The sequence below is a fragment of the Sarcophilus harrisii genome, chromosome 3 (assembly GCF_902635505.1).
Source record: "Sarcophilus harrisii chromosome 3, mSarHar1.11, whole genome shotgun sequence".
Lineage (NCBI taxonomy): Eukaryota > Metazoa > Chordata > Mammalia > Dasyuromorphia > Dasyuridae > Sarcophilus > Sarcophilus harrisii.
The window spans coordinates 214,229,034-214,243,810 of record NC_045428.1 but is presented as its reverse complement, the minus strand read 5'-3'; the positions used below and the strand labels follow the sequence as shown (position 1 = coordinate 214,243,810).

At 34.3% G+C, this 14,777-nt stretch overlaps 1 protein-coding gene across 2 annotated transcripts in view; it reads right to left on the bottom strand.

Annotated features, from left to right (window-relative positions):
* Window positions 1-14,777, bottom strand: part of MXRA5 (matrix remodeling associated 5) — a 58,565-nt gene that overhangs the window by 9,842 nt on the left and 33,946 nt on the right. Inside the window, exon 7 of one of the 2 annotated variants that reach the window (XM_031959039.1) lies at window positions 12,169-14,116. In XM_031959039.1, the coding sequence (XP_031814899.1) occupies window positions 12,208-14,116 (1,909 nt within the window). In that variant the 3' untranslated portion in view covers window positions 12,169-12,207. Of the gene's footprint in view, window positions 1-10,624; window positions 14,117-14,777 lie in introns of those variants that run through there. The other variant, XM_012546117.3, reaches the window with a different exon arrangement.

Below are 14,777 nucleotides of genomic sequence, written 5' to 3'. Positions count from 1 at the left end.
CCACAATTTATTCAGCCATTCTCCAATTGATGGGCATCTACTCAGTTTCAAATTTCTGGCCACTACAAAGAGGGATGCCACAAACATTTTTGCACATACAGGTCCATTTCCCTTCTTTAAGATCTCTTTGGGATATAAGCCCAGTAGTGACACTGCTGGATCAAAGGGTATGCACAGTTTGATAACTTTTTGAGCATAGTTCCAAATTGCTCTCCAGAATTGTTGGATGTATTCACAATTCCACCAAAAATGCATTAGTGTCCCTGTTTTCCCACATCCCCTCCAACATTCCACATTACCTTTCCCTGTCATTCTAGCCAGTCTGACAGGTGTGTAGTGATATCTCAGAGTCGTCTTAATTTGCATTTCTCTGATTAATAGTGACTTGGAGCATCTTTTCATATGGCTAGAAATAGTTTCAATTTCTTCATCTGAAAATTGTTCATATCCTTTGACCATTTATCAATTGGAGAATGGCTTGATTTTTTATAAATTAGAGTCACTTCTCTATATATTTTGGAAATGAGTCCTTCATCAGAACCTTTGACTGTAAAAATATTTTCCCAGTTTATTGCTTCTCTTCTAATCTTGTCTGCATTAGTTTTGTTTGTACAAAAAATTTTCAATTTGATATAATAAAAATTTTTTATTTTGTAATCAATAATGATCTCTAGTTCTTCTTTGGTCATAAATTCCTTCCTCTTCCACATATCTGAGAGGTAAAGTATCCTGTGTTTCTCTAATTTATTTTATAATCTCATTCTTTATGCCTAGGTCATGAACCCATTTTGATCTTATCCTGGTGTACGGTGTTAAGTATGGATCGATGCATAGTTTCTGCCATACTAGTTTCCAATTTTCCCAGCAATTTTTGTCAAACAGTAAGTTCTTATCCTAAAAGCTGGGGTCTTTGGGTTTGTCAAACACTAGATTGTTGTAGTTATTGACTGTTTTGTCCTTTGAGCCTAACCTATTTCACTGATCAACTAATCTATTTCTTAGCCAATATCAAATGGTTTTGGTAACTGCTGCTTTATAATATAATTTTAGATCTGGTATAGCTAGGCCACCTTCATTGTATATTTTTCCAATTGGTTAGATAAGACTTAATTTGAGTGAAAAATGTTTTCTAATTTTTGCTCATAAAGTTTCTGATTTTCCCTTGGCAGATAGATTCCCAAGTATTTTATACCATCTGTAGTTACTTTAAATGGAATTTCTCTTTGTAGCTCTGTTGGATTTTGTTAGTGATATATAAGAATGCTGATTATTTATGTGGGTTTATTTTGTATCCTGCAACTTTGCTAAGTGTGGGTAATTTCTAATAACTTTTTAGTAGAATCTCTGGGGTTCTCTAAGTATACTATCATATCATCAGCAAAGAGTGATAATTTGATTTCCTCATTGTCTACTCTAATTCCTTTAATCTCTTTCTCAACTCTTATTGCCAAAGCTAACATTTCTAAAATAATATTGAATAGTAATGGTGATAGTAGGCAACCTTGTTTCACTCCTGATCTTATTGGGAATGATTGCAGTTTTTCCCCATCCCCTCCATCCCTTTGTCATTTTCTTTTCTATCACAGCCAATTTGATAGATTTGAAGTAGTACCTCAGAACTGTTTTAATTTACATTTCTCTAATATTGATTTAAAGCATTTATTTCCCATGACTATAGGTAGCTTTGTTTCCTTTGTCTAAAAAATACCCATTCACAATTTTTGACCATTTATCAATCATGAAATAACTTAAATTCTGATAAATTTGACTGAGTTCTCTATATATTTGAGAAATGAGGCCTTTATAAGAAATTTATTTTTTTCTAATTTCCTACTTCCTTTTAATTTTGACTGCATTGAAGTTCAATTTGTCACTTGAACAAATTATAGTACCCATGGAAGTTATTGGCAATTCTCTGAACTAAGTCAAAATTTAAAGAATATGAGTCATTTTTATCCATCAGTCTGCCTCTAGGTATGAATTTAGATGTTATTTCTTTGGTAGATCCTATTTCAGACAGACAGCTGGTATTTTGGAACACCAATGAAAATTGAATATATGGAAGTACATAAAACTCTTTGGATGCATATTTTCTTAGCAAATCACAGATTAACATTATTTAAAGTCTATTATATATGTATTTATTTTGTTAAATATTTCCCAATTACATTTTAATCTAGTTGGGCCACAATCCAAGTCTTTGACAACTCTACTCCACAGCATAATGAAGACAACTTGAAAGTCCAAATCTCAAAAAAAAATTCTCCTGAAAATGTCTTGATATCCCGTGCCTTCATCCTGTGTATATCTTGCATATGGAACATATGAATGCTGCCTTCAAATGTTTGGAGAACTGCAATATTGGTTTATTGATAAGTTTTTTGAAAGTTGCATGAATGTCAACTGTTGTCCAGACTGAAGGACAGGATGGAAGAATGAAAAAGCAAGCAGTCAAGAAATAGCCAACCTGAGATCCACTACTAACTCTCAATAATAAAATCTATGACCTTGAACAACTACTCTTGGATTTTAGTTTCCTCATTTATAAAAATGAAGAGTTTGAATTTTCTGTTTTCTAGGATTCCTTTAAGCTATAATGATATATGACTAAAAAGTAATACTGTATAACTTTGCCCAATCATAGCAATAATGATAAAAGAAACATTAAGACAACCAGTTATGTGACTAAAGTTACATTTAAAAAATATCTTTTCTTATAAAATGTGTGCCTAATATTGCATTATAATCTATATATTTTTTCTAATGAAGTATCCAAAATTCTTAGTCTCTAAATTTACTACATTACTTCAGTACTATGTTCTGACATTGGGTGGTCTTCATTCCACTGTCTTCTTGGCTTTTAAATGTTGATGTCAAGACATACTTTTCCTTTGATTTTTAAACATGGCAAGTATAGCAGCTTTTTAATTTTTGTCAGGAAAATTGAAATCATGATTTTTCCTACCCCCCATTAGTTTAAATCCTGACCTTACAAATGCCTCACTTTCCAAAGTCATGAATAAGAAAGTGAGTCTTTATTGGAATGTTCTGTTGATTTTGGCTTTGCTTCTATGAGCATAGACTTTTTTTTTCTTTCTTTGTTCATTAACTTTTTGTAAACAGCTAATCCTTTGCCTGGAAAAGATACTGTTTATATGACTTTTCCTATTTGTAAAGACACTTTACAACCCAAACTGGAGGGAATTGGTGTACTTCATAATAGATTGTCATTTTCATGATTTTCACAAACTATCACCATACCTATGAATTGTTCAAGACCATTTTTATCATTTTTAAAGGTTTAAGTCTGCTCTGTGGGCACAGGGTAGATTGTCCCCAGCTTCCTTTACAGGATGACAGGGGTTTAACAGTGCTCTGGAGTGTGTGGTGCTGAAGGCGTCCTTCCTGGTGGATTGGATATGGCCAAGTCCCACATGTTATTTTGAGGTTTAGGGGCTCACTATTTGTCTTCTGTGATTCCAGATCTCACAGCTAATCTGTTGATCCACTGACTTCTAACCCAGGATAGAGTAGCCAATGCTGCTATAGCTTAGCTAAGAACCTCCCAATGGATTCCCTGCATGGGGCCTCCCTGTGCTGGGCTATGGTCCCCTTACCCCATTGAGATAGACTTTTCCTGAAGTCCTTCCAAAATATCTTCTGCTGGAAATTTGTTACACTACAAATATTTGTGGGTCAAATCTCAGACACTTCATTTGGTGTTGATTCTGAGGGAAGCCAGGAAGAGCTCAGACAAAGTCCTGTATATTCTCTATCATCTTGGCTCTACCTCCAATTGTCAAGACATTAGCACACATAAAAGATCAATTTGAATATTTACTGGATACATTCATTTTCTTATAGTCTTTTTTAATCAAATCATTATGTTATTGAAACAATAATAGAAAAGAATCTCATTTTTTCATTCCAAAATAAATATTACTAAATTCAATAAGGAGAAGATTGGTTATAGTTTTGGCTAAAACTTCATCCTAAGTCCAGAATTGTTGCATTATATTCTGTTTTGACAGCTTAAAATTATATATTGTTCTCTAATTTGATACTCCAATGGGTCCATGATCTTATCAATTACCCTCATTGCAGAGTCCAATTCATTTGTCCCTTTTCATCCTGTGTAATTATTTTCTGTGTTCTTTGAAAAATTTTCAATAGAAAATATACCCAACATGAAAGAACACTTTCTCTAGGTCTTATAATATTTTCTGGATATTAGTGGAGCACATAGGCTTGTTTTTCATCCCTTACTCTCACTGCATGATTAGTCAACCTCCTTTTGCAATCAAAAATGTCTTCTACTTTATGTTTTTATATTTATATTTTATTTTAAACCACTTTTTTACAAGACAGCCTCCTTTAGTACCCACTGTGCCTTTCTCCATTGTCCTTTAGCTCGCCCCCAATCTTCCAAGATTATCATGTCCCATAATTTTAGCCATATAGCAACCTCTTTTAAAGGACCAAAAGTAACAGTTGTAATAAGTGCCTTTCCATGCCAAAAAGTACTTTTCCCACTGTGAAAACACTCCCAAGGGGATTCCTGTAAAATACTGTTCATTTGGGAATGGTTTCACTCCCCTTTCAGGAGTGACTCACTTACATGTGTGCTTTGAAATACATTGGCATATATAGTATGATTTATTTCTATTAGTATAGGATGCAAAAGCAAAGTGGTAGCTAAGAAATTAGGAAAATTACAGTCACCAGAGACAATTTGTGCAATGGGGGAGGGAAGTTTTGTATTTTATTAAAAAAAAGACAGGGGTATATAGAGAAATGAAAGATGCAAACATGAAAAGATAGATGGATAGGATAGAAGATAAGATGGAGACAAGATAGATAAGAAAATCAGAAAGGGGAAGGAACAAAAATTAATGATCAACTTGTCCTTGTTGACTTAAAATCTTTTTAACTACCTTTCATTTACTATAAGTGACCAAAAGATGAGAGGGAAAATGAGAAGGAAGAGAAGGACTTAAAAATACATGGTATACTATTTACATTCACATCTTCTGGCAAAGAAATAATTGGAGGCATCTAGGTTGCATAGTGGATAGAGTGCTAGCCTGGAATCAGGAAGAGAAGATACTTATCCATATTTATTAAATGTATAATTTTGGGAAAGTCAGTTAAGCTCTATTTTCTCAACAGTAAAATGGGAAAAATAACAACATCTACTTTTCGGGGTTGCTGTAGGATTGAATGAGGTCATATTGAATAAGATAATATGAGGTAAGGACCTTAAAACAATGCCTTGAAAGTAGTTAGAGCTATGTAAATGCCTATTCCCTTCCATTTGTACAAGAATATCTTAGAGTCAATCCAAACCAGGTCACAAGAGCCAATTGTTAAATTTTCACTATGAACATTTATACCTGGGAAATCAGCAAATGATAGAAATCAAAGCTTATTATTCTATTGAGACATAGACAAGAAAGTAATGGAGGGAATGCTAATGAATTAATTTTTAACTTAAATTTAATTAGATTAAATTTTAAAATTGGAGAGTTGATTCAATGAGAACCCCTATTCTAACTCTAATCAATATTAATTCACTATGGTTCTATTAAGAAGTAATAGTTATTAATCATTTCAATATATTTATTTAATAAAATATAGTGAGTCAGTCAATTAATAATGTGTATAAGAATAAGCAGTGTATTAATTCATATATTGTATAAATTATATAGGAATAAAGATTCTAATAGAAAGACCCCTACATTAATTCTTAAACTTAAATGTAATATTTATTGCTTGTTTACAAACTTTGGTAAAAATACACATATATCTCCATTCTATTTTGCTCAGATTCCATGACCAAACTGAAAATATATAAGTGGTTGCATGGTATGGAAAGTCCCTCTCATATGTCCTAGGAATGCATGTATTGCTTGTACCATCTCCTCTTACCTAATCTAAGAAAAACCCATCAATCCTGTGACCTAGAATCTAGTCAGTAGAGATAATTCTTGCTTCATTCAACTCATGACCCTGCTGATATATAATTTTTACTTATTTTAGTTTATCTGTCATATGTCAACCAATGGAATTGGTTTTTTTTTTTTTTTTTAGTTTTGTATTTTGAAGAGTTGCTTTAGAATGTCTGGGTATCAAAACCTATAAAAATAGGACTCTGCAAGGAGGGGGCATCTCAGATCATGAGGAATATCTGATGCCCACTTTATTAGAGGGAGCCAGGTTCCTTTCATAAACTACTTTGGCTTGGAGCTCTGCCTCAGCTTCTGTTTCAATCATTCAGGGTAATTTTTGTCTCCACAAAAATGAGACAAAAATAAAAAGAAGTGGTCAGAGAAGAGAGGTGGGTTTTTTAAAAGAGCTTGTTGCATTCTGCTTCTTGTCTGCCATCATTAGGTTAATCTATAACCTGTCAGTTATGTAACTTTATAAGTAGACAGATACCTTAGACTATTTTAAACATATAAAAAATGAAGCTCAGCAAGGATAAATGACTTGTCCAAAGTTTCACAGTCCATTGGACTTGTTTAGGTATTGACAATTTAGTACCACATAAAAGTAAAATGAACAACTATTTTAATAACATGATTTAAAATGCCAGAAAGTTTCTCTATCTTTATATCTTCCCCTTCTAAACAGACACATAAACTATAATGCCCATGTTTGACATGTCGTTCTTCTTTGACCACTTTTTTTTTATCTCTACTGTACCTTCTTATTCATTATCCAATCTAAATGTAAGAACTGTTACACCCAAAATCAAAATGTGGCCCTCTATTCTCTTTATACTAACTCTCTGCAAGGAATTACTTTTTCTTATAACTTTAATTAAAATTTATGAATATACTAATATCCATATAGGTTGGGAGAACATGAGCTGGTTGTACAAGAATACCTAGGCATACCCAAGCCATACTTTATAGATAGCTATTCTGATATTTATAGTTATATTAGTCCCAACCCCTAATTTAAGTTTGAGTACATAATTATGCCCACATGGTAACAGGGCAACAAATCTTATTTTTTTAAATGCAAATTAACAATTTGGAACTATTTCCATATTTCTAACTGGCCATATTGTCTACTTAGGCTGTTACCTTAGTAAGTTTGGCTTTATCATTTTCTTTCACATGAAGATTCTGTTTCTCAATTTTTTTTGTTATTTTCCATAATCAATCACCATTTATTGTCAATTCTTTCTTTGAAATGTCTCCCCTTTTTTTCTTAAAGCTTTATTGATGCTTTTTTTTGTTGTTTTTAACAATTTACTTCCATTTATGACCCTACCTTCAATAGGAAAAACCTTTCAATAAAAGTATCCGAATTCATATAGCATATGCAGCATTGCACATTTGTAGTTGTCCACCTCGTTATTTATGGGAAGAAATCACCAATCCTTTTCTCTCCTGTTTTCTGTTCTCCTTCTTGTCTAAGGTATCATTCATTTGTAGCAATCTTTTGAGTAGTCTTCCTGCATTTAAGTTTGGACCCATTGCATTCAGACTGGGCTCACTCATGCTAAGCTTACTTTCCTAAAATAATATTGTCATTATATTACTGCCCTATCTGACTCTCTGTGGTGGCACCTTATTAGAGCAATTCCAAAATGCCCAATTTTCCTATATAGACTTATATCCTATTATGCCTTAATGTGAACCCTTTGTTTTAATCAAATCAAAGTTTAATTGCTTTTTCTCAATTTATACTTATTCCCGCTTTGTTTCTACTATCGCCCTTGACCAAAACACATCTTTTTTATCTTTCCACATCCTACCTACCTTTCAGGGCTTAAGTCAAATATTAATTTTTTTCCTCATCATCTGTGCCTTAATTTTAAATTTTTAAAAAATTAGACTTGAGATTTCATGGATGTAGGGAACTCTTTCTCCATTCAAGTACAGATAGGTATCATCCTTTAAATTTGTTTTCTAAGAAGTTAACATGAAATACTATGGAGTTAAATTACTCTTAGTCCAAGGTCACACAATCTGTATGTGTCAGAAGTGAAACTTCAATACAGATCTTCCTGAATGCAAGGTAGCAAGACCAAAGTATTGTGTCCCTAGATTTTTCTTTCATTCATTTCTTAGTGACTTCATTTGGAGTTTTCTTGACAAAGATACTTGAAGGGTTTGCCATTTCCAGTTCCTTTTGCAGATGAGGAAACTGAGACAAACAGGATTAAGTGACTTGCACAGGGTCACAGAGCCAATAAGTATCTGAGGCTGGATTTGAATTCAGGTCTTCCTGACCCTAGGCTCAGCATTCTATCCTCTTCTATTATTTAATTTTCTAATTGTTTATATAGCATAGTTGAGTATTTATAACATTCTCCTGTTCTTATCTCTATTTCCTATGTATATCTTGATTTTTTTGGACTATTTACTAGGTGCTTGTTTATCACATGTGATTATTATGGTGATCATTACTATGTCAAGCCCACACAAAATAGATATTTGATTTATAATAGCATCAATATAGCTTTTAAGGTTTATAAAGCACTTTATATATGAGGTTCATTGGCATACCTAAGATCATACATCTAGTGTTTGAGATAGGAATTGAACTCTGATTTTGCTGAATCCAAAACCAATACATTGTCCACTGTACTAATAGACCCTTTATGTGTAAAAGAAAAATCATCAAGATCTAAAGCTACAATAAACTTAAATGAATCTAAACTGTCAGGGGGCATGTTGCACAAGCATTCAATAACTGCCTATCATGTGCAAGGCATAGCACTATATACTAGAATTCTCCAAAAAATTGCAAGTTTTCTCTGTTCTCAAGAAACTTATCTACTGAAAATTACAATATTAAAATGGATAAATATTAAGAATAGTAGTTAACCTTTATGTAGCATTTGAAGGTTTGCAAAGTATTTTCCATATTTTAATCTGATTTGATACTCACAACAATTTTGGGGGAATTAGGGTAGGTACTATTATTATTCCCATTTTATAATGGACAAACTGAGGTTAGAAGTTGAATGACTTGGTCATACAAAATTTGAACTGAGGACTTCCTTTCTCCAAAGTCTATTACTCTATCCACACTGCCATCTAAAGAAAGAACCCTATAACTAAGGACTCAGAAGACATTTCTCACAGAAGAATGCACAGGAGTAGAGTGTTCAATTCAATTAAGCAAGCATTAAGCAAGCAAATATCCTTTGACCTCTGTCTTTTCACCAATGAAACTCAGATAATATTAATCATCCTATTTACCTCGCAAAGTTTGGTTAAAGTTGAAATGACAATTTATCAATGAATAAACATGATACACCTACTCTGTATCAAGAACTCACTAATATGAAAGCACATTTAAAATTATTATTTAAAAAATTTAAATTTTTGTCAAAATGGTATGACTGAAGTGATCCCACTTTCAGAAGATGTGAATTTTAAATGAAAAAAATGAGCAGGATAATAAATACATTCAGTAGCCTGGCAAAAGAATAAACTCATTTGACTTAGTACAGCCAAGGAAAAAAAGAGAATATAAAACTGAGAAGCAAATTTTAAAGAGCATGTGTTTCTCTTCATTGAAAACATGGGGGTAATGAAATACTTCCAATTTACTGCTAGCAAAGACCTATTGCATGTGCAAACAACTTTACAAGCACATGCACCAGATGTCAGAAGCTAGTCATTAAAAAGAAACTATTTTTTGTTGAAAAATGATTATAGAATCATATGCAATTCAGATTTATGAAGATCTATATGTCATTGCCTGGGGCATGAATTGTTTTAAGCATTACTATTTTTTTTCATAATAATAGGCTTACATGGTATAAGCAACCTGAAGAAAAATATGCTTTATCATTCTTTCCAGTTAAAATCATCCTAAGCTTCCTCTAAAAATATCTTCTGCCTCATTATTGAAAATTTTCAGAAAAAATTTTTTATTGGTTTGGTATTGCATGCCAGTTGATATTATATGTCATTTAGATTTGCATGCCACTGGTTGGCACTGGCCAGTTCTTCAGTGCCACAACTAGAATTCATTTTTCCTTTCTTGCCTACACAAATATACACATATACACAGCCTTTATTGCTTTTACATTCCTACTTAGAGACAAGGGATTACTTCCTGGACCCTATCATATTATCTAATAACTCATGAACTTTGTCACCACAATGATTGAATATGGACTGATGCTTACTTATAATTTTTTTCAGGGGTATGCTGGTAAACATTTAGCATTTGGCTCTCTAGGGTATGTGTGTGTGGAATGTACACACAGCACACTATGAATTTAATCTTCAATATTAACCTTTCTTCCATAATTTCCTTAAACCTAAAAATCAGAAAAATAAATGAAGTCCTGATTTGTACCATTTGTTGATTTCTGAGGTATAAACTTAACTCTCTCTTCTCCTGAGCTGGCTTGAACTGGCTCAACACACTCTTATCTCTTCATATTCTTAGTGCATTGTCACACCAAGGAAGATAGATTTGGTTCAAGAAAAACAAGTGTCAGAACAAGCCTAAAAATCTGGTTTATATTTTTCTTTTTCCATTTCCCCTAAAAACAGACAATGGATGAATATCACAATGTCATTCTATCTCCAGTTCTTTCTTCTGCAAAGAAAAATCAAGATATAGCCCTCTATTCTCTTTGTACTGACTCTCTGCAAATCCTCTTCCATCTTTTTTTTTTTTTTTTTTACTATATGAAAAAACTTTCTCAAATCCTCAATCACTTTTGTTATTCTTCCCTGGATAGGCAGTACTAGAAACAAAATGAGATGTACTTGGTATTAATCTAAGCATCCCTGTCTTGCTATACATCTTTGTGGTATTTATCCATTCACAAAATTTGTGGTCATTTAGTATAACTTAGCTTCTTTATCTGTAAAAATTTTTATTGAGAATATTATAGGAATTGTGGTAGATACAAATAAGATGTTTCTAAAGATTATCAAAACATTTTATGGCTGAAGAAACTTAAGTTCAAATTTATTTGAAATTCTTCAACAGTTAGTTATAAAAAATGTCACCAAATCTTTTTTAATCATTGTCAACTTGTTTGGAAAATTTTCCTTTATTATAAAATGTACAGTACATTGACCATATCAACACATTAAAGCAGTCATGGAAGTAACTGTCAACCCACTATCCAGGACAAGATTAGATTCTGGATAACTGATTTAGTGACCTGGGGGGTGCACTGCAAAGAGGTCCTGGTATGTATGCATACCTTTGACACCACAGAGAAGAGCCAGAAGCTTTTTGGGTGGCTCTAGTTTACATGATCAACAGTGTGAGAGCTTGTTCTCCTTTTCTCTACCTCAACCTATTCCTATCTCCTCCTGACTCAAAAGATCCCTCCTATCTGTGAAATATCCAATATCACCCTTCTCCAGGTAAAGGGGAAAATGAGTAGCAAAAATATTATCAGGTAGTTAAATTGAAGGAAATTGGACAGGACCTGAAAATCAGTTTCCACATCTGCAGCTATATATCTGAGTCTTGTAAAGACCAATAATTTATAAAAATGAGACAAGAGATCATCATATGTCTTTTTAGTCTCATAGTCTAGGTTAAAAAATAAAACAACAACACATAAAAGTAAATGATGATTGAATTCCATCCCTATAGATTGGTTCAAGTGGTCCTTTCATACATAATTTGTAGGGTTAATGTTTGAAATGTTTTTATTAGAAGTAGCTCATTCATTTTCTAAATCCTCAGTCATCTTGATTTTGAAGAAATGGTAGAGAAAAAAACAAGTAGGAGAGTATTCATTTGATAGAATTGATTATGTGCAAGGAGGCAAATAAATGATGTATCCTCAGTGTGGTAACAAAGCACTTTTTGATTTTCAATCACTGCAGTTTATTTATAGTTAATACTTCTTTGGTATCCTTAAGGTGCTTGTCAAGCCACTGGGGGTAGTTTGCTTTAAAAAGTAACATGTAGCTGACATCTTGGGTACCATAACATATCCCATGAAACCACATATATTCTGTAAACCCAAAAGGAAATCCCCCAAAGGTGCTGGAATCCTATTAAAGTGTCTACATTGCTTCCTTTGGCAAGAAGGGAAAGGATCTAAGTCATCTTATAAAATCAACAGGGCGTCCATTGATCCATCATGATACTGTTCTGTTAACTCCCTTTATCAACCCTCACTTCTTTTTTAAATGATATTTTACTTGCTGTACTTACTTTTTCATTGTTGGGAGTTCCTCAATGTAGAAAGTTGTCTTAGAATACATGAACATAAGTTGTTTTAGAGTCACTGCCTAAGATGTTTTTTGCAGTGCATTTGTAAAAGCCTGCATCTCTCTGTGTGGAGTGCTGGATGATTAATGAGCCCTGAGGATGAAGGAATTTATTCCCATAGAGACGGGACTGAGCCCCTGCTGTCAGATGTGATTTGTCTGGTAGCTCCCACATTATTTCAGCTTTGGGAATCCCAATAGCCATGCAGTTCATTTTCACTGTGTTTCCTGGTCGAGTGTAAATGACAGGTGTTGGCTCGCTAGTGATTCGGGGAGGGTATGCTATAACAATGACAGGAACATTCATAACAGATGAGCCATACTCTGTTTCAACCTTACACAGATAAGTTCCTCTGTCAAATACAGATGCTTCATGCACAGTTAGTGAGCCATTCTCTGATAGAGAGAAGCGTCCAACTACTTGGGGACCCTCTAAAACCATACCATTAGGTAGTGTCCAAGACACCTGGGCTTTCTGACTTCCTTGAGCAATGCAGTGAAGTTGCAAGGTCTCACCATTGATGATGCTCACCAGATTTGGGTATTGATTACTAATTTCTGGTTTCAATCCAACTTTCAAAGACACCAGTCTCTCAGTATAACCAGCTTTGTTCCTAGCCACACAACGATAAGCTCCAGCATCTGCAGCAGAGAGACTGCTGATATGCAACATTCCATCCTTTTTGTGGTAAAATCTCTGTAAATGTTTCCCACTCTGTAGTTCTGTCTCATTTGGAAGAATCCAAACAATACTAGGTTCAGGGCTTCCCTCAGCTGAACAATTGAGGTTGATAGTGTGACCTGCCATTGCAGTAATCTTTTCACTGACTGGGTTCCGGAAAACAGGTTTCTCCAAAGGATCCATCACTGTGAGCTGTACAATCAGCTTTGCTTCTCCACCTTCATTGCGTCCAATACACACCAGCTGCACTGAGTCTGTCTTTCTTAGGCTTTTGATATCCAATGTGCCATTGCGATGGACAGTGATGCGGTTTCCATAATAGGGAGCTGGAAGGATCACACCCTCTGGAAAAGCCCACAAGACCCGTGGTGCTGGGATGCCTTCTGCTTTGCAGTCAATGAGCTTTCGGCTCTCTCTTGCAGCTATTTCTCTGACGGTTGTTATAGCGTTGGGGTGGCCATTGATTGTGGGGGATTGGACATTAACATGGATCCAGACAATTTTTCTGTCCTCTCCAGCACTGTTCCTCACCACACATGTATAGTTCCCACTATCAGATCGCTGTGCTTTTTGAATAAGAAGGGTGCCATCCCTGAACACTTGGTACTTATCAGAAGAAATTGGAATTAATCTGTTGGTTGGAGAAAGCCATGTTATCTTTGGAGTAGGTTCTCCTTTTGCTTCACAGGCCACTGTAACAACATCCCCATAAGGCACATGGACAATGGAGTAGGTTTTGTTGTGGATTGCTGCAGGTTCAGTGACTACTTTGACATGAATTTTCATTTCGTCTTTCCCAATCTGGTTTTCAGCAAAGCAGGTATAGTCTCCTTCCTCTCTCATTCCCACTTCATTGAAGTAAAGTGTTCCATTATTAAAAACAACATATCTCTTTGTCCGTCCACCACTATCATCTGACTGCATAAAGGTATTGACCAGACTGCCATCAGGAAGACTCCAGGAAATCTCAGGGTTGGGAAAGCCTGTGGCAACACAGTCAACCTTGAGGTCCCCACCATAGATGACTTTGTGGTCATTCTCCTTTTTGTGTTCTATCTTAGCAGGTTTCATCATAACATTCACCTTCAGAACAACATAATCATCACCGATCTTGTTCCGAGCAACACACAGATAGTCCCCTGCATCTTTTTCTGTGACAGAATGTACAACCAAAGTACCATTTCCAAATACCTTGATTCTGGTATCAAAGCTAAATGGGAAAGAAAAGAAACAAGATGTGACTCTCCTGATTATACATGCTGACTTCTGTTAACTAAAACAAAAAGGAAACATTTGGTGCTAGAGGAATATTCATGCATGAACTGCTACTGGAAAATGTCAAAACAGGTTTTGTAGCCTTAAGGGAATTATATCCAAATGCTAAAATGATTTACTGTACAAGAGACATCCACAGTCTTTTCTGAACTTGAGCTGACCCAACCATTGATTCAAGAATTTGAAATTTACTCAAAAACATTACCTCTGCTAGTATGAGTGCTTCTTTGGCATATGAATCATTTGTACACTGATATCAAAAGAAATGTCACAGTCAAGGAAAAACTGATTCTAGATTAATCTTAAATAAATTGATGTTTATTTTTCTTTTAGAGAGAAAAGTTTTTTTCATTATTTTCACTCAAGATGACTATGTTTTGATATACCTCACAATATTAAAAACAGCATGATAGCAGTTATAATTTTAATCATATAAAATATTCCTCTACAGAATCTTGTGGCTAAATTATGGTTTCCTCAGCACCTGGCAAAAGGAAGCTTCCACAGGCCACTGTAACTAGAACTGGCTGATACTTGCCAACTAAAACCTTAGCTCTGGCATTAGTTTATCTTCAACTTGGAAAGACAGAAGATGA